Source organism: Xenopus laevis, chromosome 7L (assembly GCF_017654675.1).
Source record: "Xenopus laevis strain J_2021 chromosome 7L, Xenopus_laevis_v10.1, whole genome shotgun sequence".
In the NCBI taxonomy this organism is placed as follows: Eukaryota; Metazoa; Chordata; class Amphibia; order Anura; family Pipidae; genus Xenopus; species Xenopus laevis.
The window spans coordinates 67,428,880-67,446,712 of NC_054383.1; the positions used below are offsets into that span (position 1 = coordinate 67,428,880).

Below are 17,833 nucleotides of genomic sequence, written 5' to 3' on the forward strand. Positions count from 1 at the left end.
CAAGCCCATCTTTTTGACCTGAGCTTAGGGACAGACTCACAATATACAGTATAAATAGAATATAAAGGTCATACAAGGCTGATTAGCAATTCAGTTTTTCATTACATGGTAGCTCAGAAACCAGTGCAATTAGCATCAGAATTGAATAATAAGCCCTGTAGCATCAGCTTCTGTGACTTGTGAACCTCATTTTCTACTTGATTAAAAATTGATTTGTGATGACCCCTAAGTTTGCTTTTCAACAGCTGCCCTGAGCATGTCCAGTGCCACTGACACTCAGAATATCACTGCCTGTATTATAGAAAAGTTAATTTTAAAGGGCAACTCCACAAAACTTGAGCTTTTTGAAAAGTAAACATAATTTCAAGCAACTTTGCAATATACATCATCTAAAAATATGCAGACTTTTCATGATTTTTAATGGTTTGTGACAGTTCCCTAAGCCTAGCCCCCTGCTCTCCTGCTGATCTCTCTGACTACTTTGCTGAGCTGGCTGATTAGTGCTACTTTGTATAAACAGCCAGCTGTTCTCAGCCTGCATCCTCCAAACCCCACAATTCCCTGCAGACGTGATTTCAATAAGGAAAGGAACATCACAGTGCAATGCGTTTTGGGTTATGTAGTTCCTGCATGCTGTCTGTTAGCTGTGGTTTCGTCCCTCCTCCTCTACCAGGATTTTAAATGATGCAGAAAGAGAAGAACTGATAACAGCTGGATTTCAGCATAGAAAATTGCATTTATTCATACTTTTTGAAGAAACAGGTAACTGTGATGGATATATTAGGGGTTTCTGTGTTATGTGGGCCTCTTTATCAAATTTTGGTTTGGAACCCGCAGTTCCCCTTTAAGGTTGACTGCCACTTTAAGCTGGAACCCAAACCACAGGATGTACACTACAAAAATGATTTAGTGTTTGAGCACAGTTTATAATTGCATAGATATATCTAGCTTTTTTTTTAATAAAAGAAGTAAAAGATGAACAATGTATACACACCTAGCCCCACATTCTCTACCTTTTCAATGTCAGAAGATGCTTCATGGTACAGTAGTAACATTTTTAACAAATTTACCTAATCCCCATGCAGCTGCTGCTGCCATTCGTGCCATTTTCGCCCGAGCATCCTCATTAACATTGGTCCAGTTTTCACAGCATTGCTGATGAAGTTGTCCCCTAAAGAGAAAGAATAGAAAATGATGTGGAAAAGTAACAAACAAAATTAGAAAAAGCACTATGGATAGAGAATGACCCACAATCACAATAAAAAATAAAGGTTTAGATTACAAGCAAAATAAAAAAATGTGAGGATTAAAGATGTCCAGAGGCTCAACATTACCAAAAAAAATATGGAGAAAGTAATAAAACAGATAAAATTATCTATTAACGCAAGTACAATATGTTTAGATTTTTTTTTTTTATACATTTTACCGAATAGGTTTTGCCATTCTTTGTCTATTGCAAACAGGTCAAAGAAAACAACAGTTTTGAAACAGGTGCTTACTGCTTGACAGAGATGGAGATAAAACATGATGGTGTGTGAGAAAATGTTTGTGTGCATTGGGGTGGAGGAGACAATTTTGCTTATTTTGGTTGTGATGGTTCCTGTAACAGAATATACAACAGATGCAATGCAAACATGTAAAATACCCCTCAAATGAAAACAAGAAACCTGAAGTGACCACACAGTGTGAAGCAGAGTAAACATGTATGGTATATAACTACTGGAAAATACAAAGTAAAAAAAACTTTTAAAGTTATAGATCAAACATGAGCTACTGCGGATATCAAATACGACCACACAGTACAAGAGGATAAAGTAAATCATTTACATTAAAAAGAAACAAACATGTTACAAACAAAGATGCAAACTGAACGAAACTTTCCTATTATGCAGATCACTGTATTTTTTTCACAGCTCATTCATCATGAGCTAGCAATCGAAAATAAAATGTTCCCTTTGCACACAAAAGAAAACAGTAACACCTGGGCTGGATTTATTGACACACAATATCACTGTTTGCAGAATGAGATTTGCAGTACACTGCCCTAAACAAAAGACACATGCAAAAATGAAGGGTTAAATATAGAGACGGTTAGATGGTGAAATCAGGTGCCAAAATGATAGATACTAAAAGCATATATCATATTACAACTAGAAATGTAAAAAAATTGCTTTCAAAGCAAAAGCAAAATGCTTTTCCCCTTAAAAGCATAGTTTCATAAAATATTCTAACAATATTACTTAAACCTGCTTATATTTATTTGGCAAGGGTTGACAGACAATTTGGCATTTAATATACACATTTTTGCACCAACAAAGTGTTTTACAGATCAAGTTTCAACCTAAATAGCTATATGGTACAGGTGCAACCCCACAGGTTGTAATATTATATGGACATGTCTGGATTTGCAGGAAGGCCACAAAGGCCTAGGGTGGCAAAAGGTTCTTATTCTAAAAACAGAAAAAAAACAAGTTTGAATGCATTAGCAATCATGCTAATCAGTGGGGTAACTAGATATTACATGGCCCCACAACAAATTATTTTTCAGGCCCCCAAAATGTCTAGAGGTTGACCTGTTTAACCAATATTTATTGAAATTATATATGAATTAGGGCGTCATGGGGCCCCTATACCTCCTGGGCCCTGCTGCAGGCGCAGGGTCTGCTTCCTCTCTGCCAATGATGCTAATACAATCATCAACTTGCCTCCATGCTGGTTATACTAAACAGATTATGCTGATTAGAGCGAAATTCCAGGTTATTTAATTCTAGAAAGATCTTGTACAAGTCGTTCTGCATTGAGAAAGCCAGCTGCATTACTAGTGAAATGTCTTAAAGAGAAAAAGAACAATTTGAATTACTAAGGTATATTTGTGAGAATAATCTGCTTTTCCCATCACCAGAAAAATAACCAAGGGACTCTAAAAGCAGTCTATCAGGCCAAAACATGACAGGTGGCAAACATATGGGGACCTGCATGGACATGGAAGGGAAAAGAGAATGTTAGAAATGTCCAATATAACTCAAGAATGTCAGAATGCTGAAGACCTTAGAATGGCTTAGCTTTTGTGGAGTAGGAGCAAAAATTTTGCATCAGTTTATAAAGAGAAAAAGCTGTACATTAAAATTACTGCCCTCCACTTCAAAACATGTTAAACTAAATTAAAATCATTTAAAAACATCTAAATATTTTCCACAGAGATTGCAATAAAACAAAATAATAATAACACTCTAATTTAACCAACTACTTTAAGATGTCTGTATTGCAGGTTACCATAGCGATACAATTCACATTACATTATAATATCTAAAGTCAAAATTACGGTACAGCTTAGGTTGCCTAAATATTTTGTATAAATCATCACATTTATTTCTCCACTGTAATCATCAATGCCGTTTTGGTACAGTGCTCTGTAGCTTGTTTATGCTGGAGGGAAACTGGTGGCAACTGCAACCAATAGTTGTTACTTATTAAAAACAGGCTATGTCTGTTTTCAATTTGTACACATATGAACACAAATCATTATGCTTTCAAGAACAGCCATTTTAAAAGCTGAATCTGCTCCTGAGGGTTGACAAAGTTTGGACTAGTAGAAAAAAGGGAAAGTTGTGCTCACCACTAGTTTTTAAAACCATTAGGAGGGGGTGCAGCGAGGCTGTGACCACAAAATACATATAGACAATTACAAGAGTCCTCAGCACTCAACCCATTATCAATATATTTAAGACAGATATCTGTCTTAAATATATTGATAATGGGTTGAGTGCTGAGGACTCTTGTAATTGTCTATAGTAGAAAAAAGGACCACAGTACAATACAATATTACATTTAGCTTAAATGTATAGTATTGTATACCTCTATTTGTTATTGTTAATATTTCCAAAAAGGTATAAGAAAACCTTGAGCCAGAGGTTTGCTGGAAAAAGTGTTTTATAAGAATGTCAAAGCAGCACTAATTTGTTGCAGCATAACTCTGACCAGTTGTGAGAGGGCATGAAAGGCTTTGTCAGTCTCCTTTCAAACATAAAAGAGGGAAAAAATACTTAAATTCCTACTAGATCTAGCAAAATGCCAGTATTCAAGTGGATTGTGATAAATTTTGGAGCAGGTTATGTACCCTGGACATTTTTTTTGTTTAGAGAGTTTCAGATCCAGGGATTCTGGATTAAAGGAGAACTAAACCCCCCATGGTGATAAGTCCCCACTGGCCCCCCTCCCTGCCTCCCCCCTGCACAGTCTTACCCCCCTGAATTCTGTCCCCTCTAGAAATAGCGCCGCACATGCAGAGTGAGCGCAGTGGAGCTCAGGGGGGCCATCTTCATCTCTTCTGTAATCTTCGTGTCTTCTTCCCCCCCTTCTGCAATTTCCGTCTCTTTCGGCGCATGCGCAGTAGTCGCAAACTAGATTGTTCCAACTGCGCATGCGCCAATACGCCGCTCACTTCACAAAGATTACCGAAGAGAAGAAGATGGTGCCCATGAGCTCCGCTGTGCTCACTCTGCATGTGCATTAAGGGGACAGAATTCAGGGGTAAGACTGTGCCAGCAGAGGGCCAGTGGGGATTTATCACCATAGGGGGTGATAAATGATCATTTTTATTTGACTTTGCTTTTGACACTTAGAACCCTAAGAACATTTTATGTTTTAATCATACTTTATGCAGTGTCAGAGTGCTCAAATTTGTCTTTATTCTTTTTTAATAAAAGGACTAAATAATAAAAACACAATTTGTGTGGTGCAGTAGTCCATAGCAACCAATAAGACCAGTATATGCTTTCTGCTGATTGGTTGCTATGGTTTACTGCACCTGGGCAAATGTAGTGTCTTTTATTACATAATGGAGCATTAATGCTTTCAGATGGACAGGTAGAAAGGGACATTTAAGACTCACAGTTGGCATATTTTCAAAATATGTTCAGAGCCCTCTCAGTGACCTGTGGTGAGACAACACACAAGCAGGAAACTCTGATCTGAATTTGGTGTATCCATACTATTGTCTTTAAAAAAAAAAGGAAGAAAAGTTAAGATAGCAAAAAATCTAAATCATTTTAACATACTGACTGATTTCATTATCAGTCAGTATGTTAAAACATGGGAGAAGATGGCGACTGTGAACTCCTTGGACAGGACCTGCGCATATGGGTGAGTAACAAGTTAGGGGCATTTGCCCAGGGGGACAGGTAGGCCAGGGGGGAGGAGGGAGGGGGGCAACACAGGGGAGGGGGGAAGGGTTTTGCGCCCAGGGGGTTTCCTTCTCCTTTAAGACCTTGGGGTTTCTTGCTGACTTTGATTACCATTGTGCTAGGCAGGCAGTAAAGATCCAAATGAACTGGGCATGGCTATGTTACTAGTGCCTGCAGAAGACTTTCATGCTGCTTATATCTGCTGTGCACTGAACTCTGGCTTTGATACTATTCTGCCTGCACCAGTCTTTGCTTGTCATACGATGATTCCTGTTTTATAGTAGGGCACAGTTACATTTTCAGCCTGTGGTTCCACATTCTGTTTCAAGGTTTTAAAATAGGTTCAGAACAATTAAGCTTGGGCCATTTTCCCTTCCCATTTTTTTTTGCTTTGTGCTAATGCTAAAGTATTTACTCCCCAACCAGTAGCTTGTGAGTAACATGTTGCTCTCCAAACCCTTGGATGTTGCTCCCAGTGGCCTCAAACCAGGAGCTTATTTTTGAATTCCAGGCTTGGAAGCAAGTTTTGGTTGTATAAAAACCAGGTGCACTGCCAAACAGAGCCTCAATGTAGGTTGACAATCCACAAAGGGCTACCAAATGGCCAATCACAGCACTTATTTGGCACCCCAAGAACATTTTTCATGCTAGTGTTGCTCCCCAACTAATTTTACTTCTGAATGTTACTCACTGGTTTAAAAGTTTGGGGATCCCTGGTCTAAAGCAAGCACATCTAAATATTTAAAAAGGCTATGCTAAGTCATGAACACATACAGCTCCCAACCAACACATAGCATAAACACAGTTGCCCAAGATGTATGTGTTTCCGTAAGAAATAAAAAGATGGCAGCAAAGTGCCCAATCATTTTAATGTATGCTGCACACTGTACTAAGAAATGTATCAAGCATGAAAAAAGAGATATGTACAAAAGTACAGCATGGCACATCAGTTCAAGACATTTTATGCCAAGTTTCTATAGGAGGTGTTCTGTTGGGAGAGCGCCTTACACCACCCATTACATATTGAAAGTACCCTGTATTTATTTCATAACTAGTTATGTAGTTAATTTAGGGTGGAAAAAAAGACAAATTTCCATTATATTTAAACATTCCATAAGATTCCCCCAAAAAACGTGCTGCCTTTGGATCCCCTTAGTATGGCATACTAAAGCAAAACAGATAATACCATTTACTTGTACCTGCTACTAATCAGGCATAATGTACAGGGCTCTCTTTGTGCATTGCATCTCCACTGAATCATATGCAATATGAGTGGTGTGTAAACCCGCCTGTATAATCCCAAGAATATTGCATGTACAAATTGGTTAAGATACTAATTAGCACACCTTTTGCAACAGTGTTCTGCTTAGTTCACCTTTCAAATTACAATACAGCTGACTGTGATTAAATAAAGTTTACCATTCTCCTAGTGCTTCCAGGCAGCGCATGCGTCCAAGAATTAGCTCAGAATCATCCTTGTTGACTTCAATCTTTTTGTCATAAGCGACAAGAGCATCCTCCCACTCATGCAGTTTCTCATACCATGTAGCCTGGATCTCCTGTAACAAGTTTATTAATAGAAACTGTTTAACTCACAAAAACAAAACTTAATGGGGGTATGAGATTTGTGGTAAATTACTAAAAGTAAAATGTGTCTGCATCCTATAAAAAAGCTAAATATCTATGTTTCAATGCCTTCTACTTAATGTCATGATAACAACGGCATTACCTTAAAGGGAAATTATACCACTGAACATCACAGGTCTCTATATAAATATACTGCAATAAAACAGCATTTCATTAAAAAAAAAAAAAAAAAACGCATTACAAATACTCTCAAATCAGACATCTTACGTTACATAAAAATGATTTAACGTTACTGTGAGAAACTTATAAAATGTGGTGGTATACTTAAAACCATTCAACCAATAGTCGTTATGGAATGCTGTATTACTCTGGTGTGAAATGCCAGTAAACCTTTCCTGTAAATTGTGGTTTAAAAGTAAACCATAATGTAGAATGGCAAAATTTAATTGAAGCCAATACTTTACTAACATACATCTCATGTTTCACAAGCACCGAGTTAGGTTGCCCTTTTCTTGGATAGTGATGAATGAGATATATTCTTTAGATAGATATACCACACTAGTAAAAATAAATCCAGAAATTCAACCAAGATCTTGCCTTTTACAAGCACTGCCTGTTCCTCTGTTCTCCTGTAGATTCGGGTCAACTCTCCCTGGGGTACGTTGTACAATGACGTTATTCTCTGAGAGCAAGGGCAGTGGGTGATGTAATTACAGGACTCCTAATTCACTATCTACAGTGCTCGCAGGAAATAACATATGCTGCTATCACAGAACACAGAAGGTCTTTGTAAAGAGGCCCCAACTAAAACTCTATAGCACTGTGCTTGTAAACTCGAATGTGTTAAGGATCAGAAATATTAAAATAAACTGGATGAAAAAATATACCATAAAAACATTTAGATACATGTATGTATATATGTATATACAGACACATATTTTATTAATGCAGATTCAGAAAATACTATAATTTATTAAAAGGATGAAATGTTAAATGATAAAAATGTACCTCTTTTCGAGAGTTTATCTACCATTTCTTTTCCCTTTTAAACGAGAGATAATTTGGAAACAGAAGACAGAGTGGACAGTTCTAAATAAATTATGCATTATTCCAAATATGCACAGCTCTATTAGGAGCTGCAGTGCTGCTTGCTTCTGTTGAGCTTGTATCCATTAGGAACCATTGAAATGCACCAATTAAAAGGAGATAGACCAGTTCTTATACAAAGGTCATGTATATGTAACACTGATTTAAGATAGACTGGGTTAGGTTGTATGGCATATGCCACACATAGGTATATGTTCTGAATTCATATTATATTGTACATTGTATGCATTTTTACATTTGGGGAAAATATACACAGCTACAGCCTACATGTACAGCACTATATTTTCATTCAAAGACAATTTCAGTCTTTAAATGGGAAGTAAAGTCTAAAATAGAATAAGGCTAGAAATCCTGTATACTAAACATAAACATGAACTTACTGCACCACAAACCTAATCAAACAAATGATTTATGCTTTCAAAGTTGGCCACAGGGAGTCAGCATCTTGTAGCTTTGTTAAACATCTTTGCAAGGGCAAGACTACACACATGCTCAGTGTGGTCTGGGCTGCTTAGAGATTATCAAAACAGCACAAGTCAAATAATATCTGCCAGACGCTGATACAGCAAGACTGTTTAATAACCAGAATAGGCAGACTGCACTGGGTCCTGTGTTGTCATGTAATCTAATGTGGATTTTATAGTTTTTGTATTGTTTAATACAAACGTTCTCCAATTCTGCAGAACCAGTGGCTGCAGAAAAATAATCCTCCACATAGAATCCCTGTTTATCTGTTTAAATCGGGCTCCTTGAGCTTTGTACCTGCAGCTGGAATTGGAAACAGTAAAGGGGTTGTAAAGCCAAAATAAAAGCCAATACAAATCCCTGCACAGTCGCCGACTGCTCTACAGAGAAACAAACAAAGCTGTTTGAGTTCTGCATGGCTGGGAAGTAAGGCATAAGTATGATTGTTTCCCTGCCCAGCAGTTAGGGACTGTCTGACAATTCCTATCCACAGCAGTAAATGAATGGAGAATTTAACTGCATACTGTCAGGTTTCTTATAAAAACAGTACACATTTTTTAATTAAAGTATATTGGAGATAGGTTTCTTTTTCAGAGAAAGTAAAAATTGGATTTTATTTTTTTGACTTTACATGCCCTTTAAGCAAACACATGCATGCCACTGATGTAGCTACATAATCTGGTGTAACTACATTTCTATTTCATAAAGAAAAAAATGAACTTACCATTTCACCATAATGTTTCATTGCAAATTCTAAAACCCCGGATGCAGCTTCTGGTTGCTGGAGTTTATTGTTAATACTGCCAAAAGGAGAAATATTAGTTTTTCTTCAGTCCATTTTCAAAAAATAAAAGGTATTTCTTCACTAGCAAATTATTTCAAAGACTACATTGATACACAGGCATTCCCTCTGTGATTAGCTATAAAACCCCCATGCTTGTGACCTTCAAATGAAACCTTGACATCTGCCTGCAGATAGTCTATGGACCATTCAAATACTTATATGCACGTACAATGTAGATGTAGAAATGTGCTTGTTTTTTTTTAATTAAGTGCAGACATGCATTTATTGTTTTTTTTAATTAAGTATGACAAATCATTTAGCAATTGCTCAGAGAGTCCACTGTGCCCACACTAAAAGTACACTGTTTCTAAAACTGCAGAAAAAATTGACCGTATGCACAGGAATAAAAACAAAACAAAAAAGAAAGAAGCACTGTTGATTTCCAGGATGGTGAGATTGTGTCAGGAGCAAAGGAATAAAAATTAAGGAGCTTCTTTTTACACTATCACCAACTGGGAAATAGGTGTGGCCACGTGAGGCACCTAAAGTGTCACATGGGTGACAATACAATCCTGCAAAGTAAAGAGAGATTTTGTTTTGTTTTAGATATAAAATGCAAATGCACACATAAGTTGTCATTATAAAAGTGTTTAAAAGGATGAAATTAATACATGTAGAAAAGTGTAGAATTCTGCATTTTATATGACTTTTCACTGCAGAAAGTTTTTGATATTTGCATTTGTCTCACTGACTATAATGGGTTATACCGGGTCAAGAGTAGTGAAAATAATGAAATAATTTGGAAACAAACAACCTTTATAAATATGTGGTTATGTGTTAAATATGTGTGAAGCATGCCATTAATTCATGTGTAAGAAATACACTAGAGCTTTATAAATGTACCACTAATTACACCAATTTTATTCTGTCAGCAAGATACTTGTTGAAAAATTACTGCTGAGATAACAAAACATACTTTGTTTCTGTATTGCTAGCAAATGTTTTTTTAAAACCTCCACACAGTTGTGAGGTGTTAAATAACTGAACATTACAAAGGGGAAATAATTTGCATAAAAAGGAGCAAACATTTTTATTAAATACATTGTGTACTGGTAAAATCTCTATCTGATTTTTTCCTTCATCTCAAATAATTTCCAGGTTTGCCAAAACTATTCAATGCAAAGGAAATATTTTTATGACACACTTAATATATTTCACATATTTCTTTAAATAACCCCCAATACATTTAAACACTATCAAAATTGACACTATTCCATGCATGATATTTATAGGAAATAAATCCATCTAATCTGGCAGAAAATATGAGAGTACAGCATTTTTACCAAAGAGGAAGGATGAGTTATTGTTTGAACTGTCTGAGACCTCCTCCACGAACTTCAATAAAACAGCATGGTCTATACATGACCTCTACTTGGGGCTCTTGTATTTGTAAAAAAGGGAGAAAATAAAGCTGAAGTAAACAGTTTGACAGTTTACGCAGACGTAAACCATGTTCTATACAAATGTTAACTTTACTCCTATGTCTATATGGCAACATACTTGCAAAATAGGAGAAATAAGGGACAAGCCTGAGGGTAGAAGTCCAGATGGCTGTCCCAGTCAAAATATGATTGGGGGGGGGGGGGCAGCATCAGGAAATCAAGTCCTGGGAATGACTTGTCAGAGATTTTAAAAGTTAGTATCCCTTTAATGGAATATTTTTAACTCAACGATGAAGTAACGTTGGAGCTGAAAAAATATCAAATTTATATCCTTAACAGGAAGACATAAAAAGTAGTACCTAATATGATGGAAATCTATGCAATAAAGCAGTTATGTACAACTTTGGTCCATTAAAAGGTATCTTAACCCTCAATTCTTTATTTTTGTTTGGGGTGGTTGTGCATGAGTAGACTTTAAAGGGATACTGTCATGGGAAAAACATTTTTTTTCAAAATGAATCAGTTACTAGTGCCTGCACTGTAATCCATTTCTCAAAAGAGCAAACAGATTTTTTTTATATTCAATTTTGAAATCTGACATGGGGCTAGACATATTGTCTATTTCCCAGCTGCCCCTGGTCATGTGACTTGTGCTCTGATAAACTTCAATCACTCTTTACTGCTGTACTGCAAGTTGGAGTGATATCACCCCCTCCCTCCCCCCCCCCAGCAGCCAAACAAAAGAACAATGGGAAGGTAACCAGATAGCAGCTCCCTAACAAAAGATAACAGCTGCCTGGTAGATCCAAGAACAACACTCAATAGTAAAAACCCATGTCTCACATGAGACACATTCAGTTACATTGAGAGGAAAAACAGCAGCCTGCCAGAAAGCATTTCTCTCCTAAAGTGCAGGCACAAGTCACATGACCAGGGGCACCAGATTTCAAAATTGAATAAAAAAAAAAATCTGTTTGCTCTTTTGAGAAATGGATTTCAGTGCAGAATTCTGCTGGAGTAGCACTATTAACTGATGCGTTTTGAAAAAAAACATGTTTTCCGATGACAGGATCCCTTTAAAGTTGCTATCAAACGTAACTTAAATTAGAATTAGTATAATATCATGAACAATAAGCAATTAAAAAAATATAAAAACACAGTCTGCAGTCTGTTCTTTGGTTGTGAATTTAACAGGCCTAGAGAGGTATTTCATTTAAAATCCTCTAAAGACCTTCAAAAAAACAGGTTGTTTAAAATTATTTAAAGACCTTGATTAAATAACCTTTCACTTTAACAGAAAAATGAATAGTGTATCTAAAGTGTTTTTTCCCACAATACCCCCCTCTATGTGTACAAGCACGTCACATAAAATCTGTTAACATATAATTTCAGCCTTAAATATTAGATTTAATTCTTGTAGAAGTTGTTCAAACACTTACAATCTAGCAGTCATTAAAACAACTTAATTCCAAGTTTTGAAGAGCTATAGTTTGCAAGAATGGGTGACAGATGCTTGCCAAGTGAAAGTGTATTTCGTCACCTATCTATCCCTACCAAACTTTGCCACTTTAACTCTATGGAACACCATATAAAACCATGGATGTTTATAAAGCCATGTAATTATTTTGTACAACTCTGTAGCCAAGTGTAAAATTGTGACCTGAAAAAAAGAAACCACATTTCACACATTCGCATTTTCATGCAAAAAATATTACTTGCCTACATTTGTCTTATTAGTATGAGTAGTAAACAAGTGGTATAAAATGTCTTCTTGGTATGAGTAGTATAAAATCAACTTTTTTAAGTGGCAGGTTTCATGAAGCTCGTCTCTGAGGATAAGCATTGTTTAAAAGGCAAGCGAACGGCAGCTTCATTACATTACTGTGAGTGATATAGTTTTAAGGTTACTTACCGTAAGTGTGCAAGAAATGATGGTGAGAAAGTCTATACTGTACAGGTATGGGACCTGTTATCCAGAATGCTGGGGACCTGGGGTTTTCCCAATTAACAGATCTTTCAGTAATTTGGATCTTCATTCCTTAAGTCTACTAGAAAATCATGTAAATATTAAATAAACCCAATAGGCTGGTTTTGCTTCCAATAAGTTTGTTTCACATGCAAGCTACTGTTTTATTATTGCAGAGAAAGAGAAAACTCATTTTTAAATATTTGGATTATTTGGATAAAATGGATTCTATGGGAGAAGGCCCTTACATAATTCGGAGTTGTCTGGATAAAGGGTTTCTGGATAACTGATCCCATACCTGTACTACATTTATTTATGCAGGTGCTGCTTTGTGGGTTAAGTGTGCATTGCATTGTAGAGCCTCTATGTGAGTTGTAACCCATTATTCTACAATATGTCACTCTGGTATGTATGTGTTTACAGAAAGGCAAATTATAAAAGACCTAGTTGGATGAAGTTAATGACTTTTATCTTGATGAAGGGTTTCTTTCAAGGATTCCAAATGCTGGTTTTAACAATAGATACTACTCATGAGCTTCCACAGTCACAACTACATGTAAATCAGTTCTCTGCTAAATGCAGAGAATTTCTTAATCTCATCTCAGTGTAACATTTTACAGTTTTACTGTTGTTATGCTGAAAAGAAGTGGTAATTACTAATGTTATCTCAGTGGATCAGAATATGAAATCACCATTGTAGAGCTTCCAGCTGTCACTGTAGTATATACAACAGTTCTTTTTTGGAGTAATTTTTGACCTACCACAGGCTTTACAGTGTAACCTTTTGACCTGAAAGAATTATCTGCATTATTTAATTCTCATGAGAAGTCTTTGAAGCTCCCACTAAATCCCCTTTGCAACTAATTGGGTTATTTTATGCAATGTTTACATGTGGTAGTGATTAAAATGTGTGTGTGTGTTATTTTTCTTTTTACTGTAGTTTGACACTTTTATGTTTCTTTGAGGTTTGTCTTGTGGCTTCCAATACTAGTTCAGCTGTTACCACACAAATTGTGTTTTGCACTTGGAGCTAGGAACTGTAGTCTCAGATATCAGGGATAACGCCACTGTAAACCAGGGGTGCCCAAAAGGTAGATCGGAATCTACCAATGTGTCAGGGAGCCGGGAGCTCCCTCCAGGGAGGTAGTCTGAATCAAGGAGGAAGCCCTCTTGAGGGAGAAAGGTCGCGGTATCCAAAGGGTTAAGCAGAATCAAGGTCAAAGTCCAGGCAAGAGTTCAATGGCAGGCAGATCAGGATCAAATAACAAGAGTCCAGGCAGGGGGTCAAAACCAAGGCAGGAGCAGGAATCAGGATACAGGAAACACAAACAGGAACCCAGGATTAATGGCAGCAAATCCTATTCTTGGGCGCCGTCACAGTGTTTTGGGCGCCCTTTTATGATGAGATCCCGGCACCAGAGATGACATCATCATACAGCGACGCTGCAGCCATGTGTTCAGCATGGGCGCCGCCATCTTGGATCTTCACTGTGACCGCCGGGAATGTAAACAGCGCCGTCAGATACTTCTGGGTCGGGTACGTCTGGCAGTCCTGACAGTACCCCTTCCCCCCACGGGGGGCCTCTGGACCACCAGGACAAGGCTTTTGGGGAAACCTGGCGTGGAAATCCCTCACAAGACGAGGAGCATGAACATCAGAGTGTCCTTCCCAGGAGCATTCTTCAGGGCCAAAGCCCTTCCACTTGATGAGGTACTGAAGAGAACCCCTGGAGATTCTGGAGTCAAGGATCTTTTCCACCTCATATTCTTGTTGACCATCCACAGAGATAGTAGGAGGGGGAGACTGGTCAATAGAAAAGCGGTTGGAGGTATCGGGTTTCACCAAGGAGACATGAAACACGTTGGGGATTCGCATCTCAGGGGAAGCTGAAGTCTGACAGCCACAGGATTGATAATCTCCAAGATGGGAAATGGACCCACAAACCTCGGACCCAACTTGGGAGATGGCACCTTCAGACGAATGTTTCGGGAAGAAAGCCAAACTTTATCACCAACCTTGAAGAGAGGAGAGGACCTACGTCTCCGATCCGCGAAGGTCTTGTGCACAAGAGCACTCTTCTCCAAATTAGACTTGGTTGCAGCCCAAATAGCGGACATATGGGCCGCATGGTCATCAGCGGCTGGGACATCAGTCAAAACAAAGTCTTGCGGAAAGGCTTGAGGATGTTGGCCATACACAGACATGAATGGAGATCTTCCAGTGGATGAATGACAGGCGTTGTTATGAGCAAATTCCGCCCACGGGAGAAGGTCAGACCAATCATCTTGGCAGAGGGAGACATGATTTCTCAGGAATTGTTCTAAGGCTTGATTCACTCGCTCCGCTGCCCCATTCGTTTGGGGATGATAGGCAGAGGAGAATTGGAGAGCAATACCCAAGACCTTGCATAAGGAACGCCAAAACTTCGCCGTGAACTGGGAACCTCTGTCAGAGACAATCTCCGCCGGGAAGCCATGCAGGCGGAAAATGAATTGAATAAACAACTGTGACAACTCCACTGCAGATGGAAGCTTCCGTAAAGGGATGAAGTGGGCCATCTTGCTAAAACGATCTATGACGACCCAGATCACGGTGTTCCCACTGGAGGGAGGAAGTTCGACTATGAAGTCCATTGCCAAATGCGTCCAAGGACGAGAGGGGACAGGCAAAGGCTGTAGTAACCCGCTAGGGCGAGAATGGCTAGGCTTGGAAGTGGCACAAACGGTACAAGCAGCAACAAAGTCTTTGACATCTTTACCAATAGTCGGCCACCAGACTAGACGCCGTAAAAGTTCTAGAGTCTTAGCAGGACCAGGGTGTCCCGCTTGCTTGGAGCTATGAGTCTGTTGCAGGATAGGCAGACGAAGTTCAGGAGGTACGAATGCCATTCCGATGGGAGTATCAGGAGGAGCAGAAGATTGACCAGCCAGAATTTGATCAGCAAATTGAGGGTATAAAGAAGCGATGATCTTGACAGGAGGAATAATTGGCTCTTGTCTTTCAGGAGTACGATCCACCGGAGTGAAACTTCGAGACAGAGCATCGGTTTTCCGATTCTTGGAGCCAGGGCGATAAGTCAAGACAAAGTTAAATCGAGAGAAGAAGAGAGCCCACCTTGCTTGTCTGGGATTCAGCCTCTTGAGAGATTGAATGAACTCAAGATTCTTATGATCTGTATAGATCGTGACTGGGATCAAGGAACCTTCAAGGAGGTGACGCCACTCTTCTAAGGCAAGCTTGACAGCCAGGAGTTCTCGATTTCCTACATCATAATTATGTTCGGCAGGAGAGAACTTCTTAGAGAAATATGCACATGGGTGCAACTTTCCATCAGAGGGATGTCTTTGGGACAAGATAGCTCCAGCTCCAACTTCAGAAGCATCCACCTCGATGAAGAAAGGTAACTCCGGATCAGGATGGCGGAGAACCAAAGCGGAAGTGAAGGCATCCTTCAGGGATTGAAAGGCTTCAATAGCAGACGGGGGCCACAAGCTGGGTTTACCCCCTTTTCGGATGAGGGCCAGGATAGGAGCAATGCGAGAAGAGAACCCCTTAATGAATTGCCGGTAGTAATTGGCAAAACCAATGAATCTCTGGATTGCCTTAGTGCTCAGCGGTAGGGGCCACTCTTGGATTGCAGACACTTTCACAGGATCCATCTCGAAACCCTCTGGGGAGATGATATAGCCCAGAAAAGGAATCTTGGACACTTCAAACACACATTTCTCCAGTTTGGCAAAGAGAGAGTTCTTCCTCAAACGAGAGAGTACTTCCTTCACCTGGGAGCGATGGCTTGCAAGGTCCTTGGAGAAAATCAGGATGTCATCCAGGTACACGACCACAAACTTTCGCAAGAGATCCCGGGAAAATGTCGTTCACGAATTCTTGAAAGACAGCGGGGGCATTGCAGAGACCAAAGGGCATTACGAGGTACTCATAGTGCCCATCACGAGTGTTGAATGCTGTCTTCCATTCGTCACCTTCACGGATGCGGATGAGGTTATACGCCCCACGGAGATCCAACTTAGTGAAGATTTTAGCCCCCTTCAGTTGGTCAAAAAGTTCTGCGATCAGAGGCAAGGGATACCGGTTCTTAACGGTGATTTTATTAAGACCCCGGTAGTCAATACAAGGACGTAGGCCTCCATCCTTCTCCACGAAGAAGAATCCAGCCCCTGCAGGAGAAGTAGAAGGGCGAATAAACCCCCGCTGGAGATTTTCTTGGATATATTCCTTCATGGCAGCGGTCTCTGCTGGGGAGAGAGGATAAGTGCGACCTCTAGGAGGCATGGTTCCGGGCAGGAGATCAACTGGACAATCGTAGTGACGATGAGGAGGGAGAAATTCTGCAGACTTTTTACAGAAGACATCAGAGAATTACTTGTAGAAGGAGGGAAGCGTCTTCAAATCTGACGTAGAAATATTCACCCTCTGGATGGGTTCAGCAGGAAGGCAATGCTGTTGGCAGTATGGACTCCAACGGGAAACCTGCCCTGAGGACCAATCAATGATAGGGTTATGCAGGCGTAACCAGGGAAGCCCCAAGACGACTGGAACAGAAGGACAGGAAATAATCAGGAACGATAACTTTTCTTTGTGTAAAGTCCCAACCTGCACAGGCAATTCCCCAGTCGTCATAGAGATAAACTCGGATTCAAGGGGTCTGTCATCAATGGCGGTTACTCGAAGTGGAGGAGTCAATGGAAACAGGGGAACATTCATATGCTTGGCAAAGAGAGCGTCCATGAAATTTCCGGCAGCTCCAGAGTCAATAAAAGCTGAGCCAACAATGGTCTTAGTGGACAGACGGATCTGTAAAGGCAGAAGAAACCTGTGAGAGTTCTCTTGTGACTTGGGAGTAACGCCCCCTACATGAGTCTTTCCAAGGTTACCTTGAAGAGAGGAACTCTGAGGCTTCACAGGACAGGAGTTGGCAAAGTGAGATTGACCCCCACAGTAGAGACAAAGTCCAGCCGTACGTCTCCGGAGTTTCTCCTGTTCAGAGAGACGAGCTCTTCCGACTTGCATAGGTTCATCCGGAGGAATAACAGAAGGCTGCTGGGGGGCAGGAGGTAATATAGGTCTTTGAAAGCTAGGAGCCAACATGGGTTGAAATTTCTTGACTCGGTCCCTATCAGCTTGATGTTCTCTCTGACGGGTGTCCACCTTGACAGACAAAGCAATGAGGTCTTCAACCTGCGTGGGTAATTCACGAGAGACCAGGTCATCTTTGAGGCGGATAGAGAGACCATTGTAGAAGGCAGCATGATAGGCATCATTGTTCCAACAAGTCTCTGC

At 39.6% G+C, this 17,833-nt stretch overlaps 1 protein-coding gene across 6 annotated transcripts in view; it reads right to left on the bottom strand.

Annotated features, from left to right (window-relative positions):
- LOC108696363 (serine/threonine-protein kinase mTOR) overlaps positions 1-17,833 on the bottom strand; it is a 122,286-nt gene that overhangs the window by 34,820 nt on the left and 69,633 nt on the right. For all 6 annotated transcript variants that reach the window (XM_018225661.2, XM_018225660.2, XM_018225659.2 and 3 more), the window contains 3 exons: positions 9,067-9,142; positions 6,603-6,742; positions 1,071-1,171 (listed from right to left, as the gene is read on the bottom strand). In XM_018225661.2, coding sequence (XP_018081150.1) covers positions 1,071-1,171; positions 6,603-6,742; positions 9,067-9,142 — 317 coding nt within the window. The remainder of the gene's footprint in view (positions 1-1,070; positions 1,172-6,602; positions 6,743-9,066; positions 9,143-17,833) is intronic.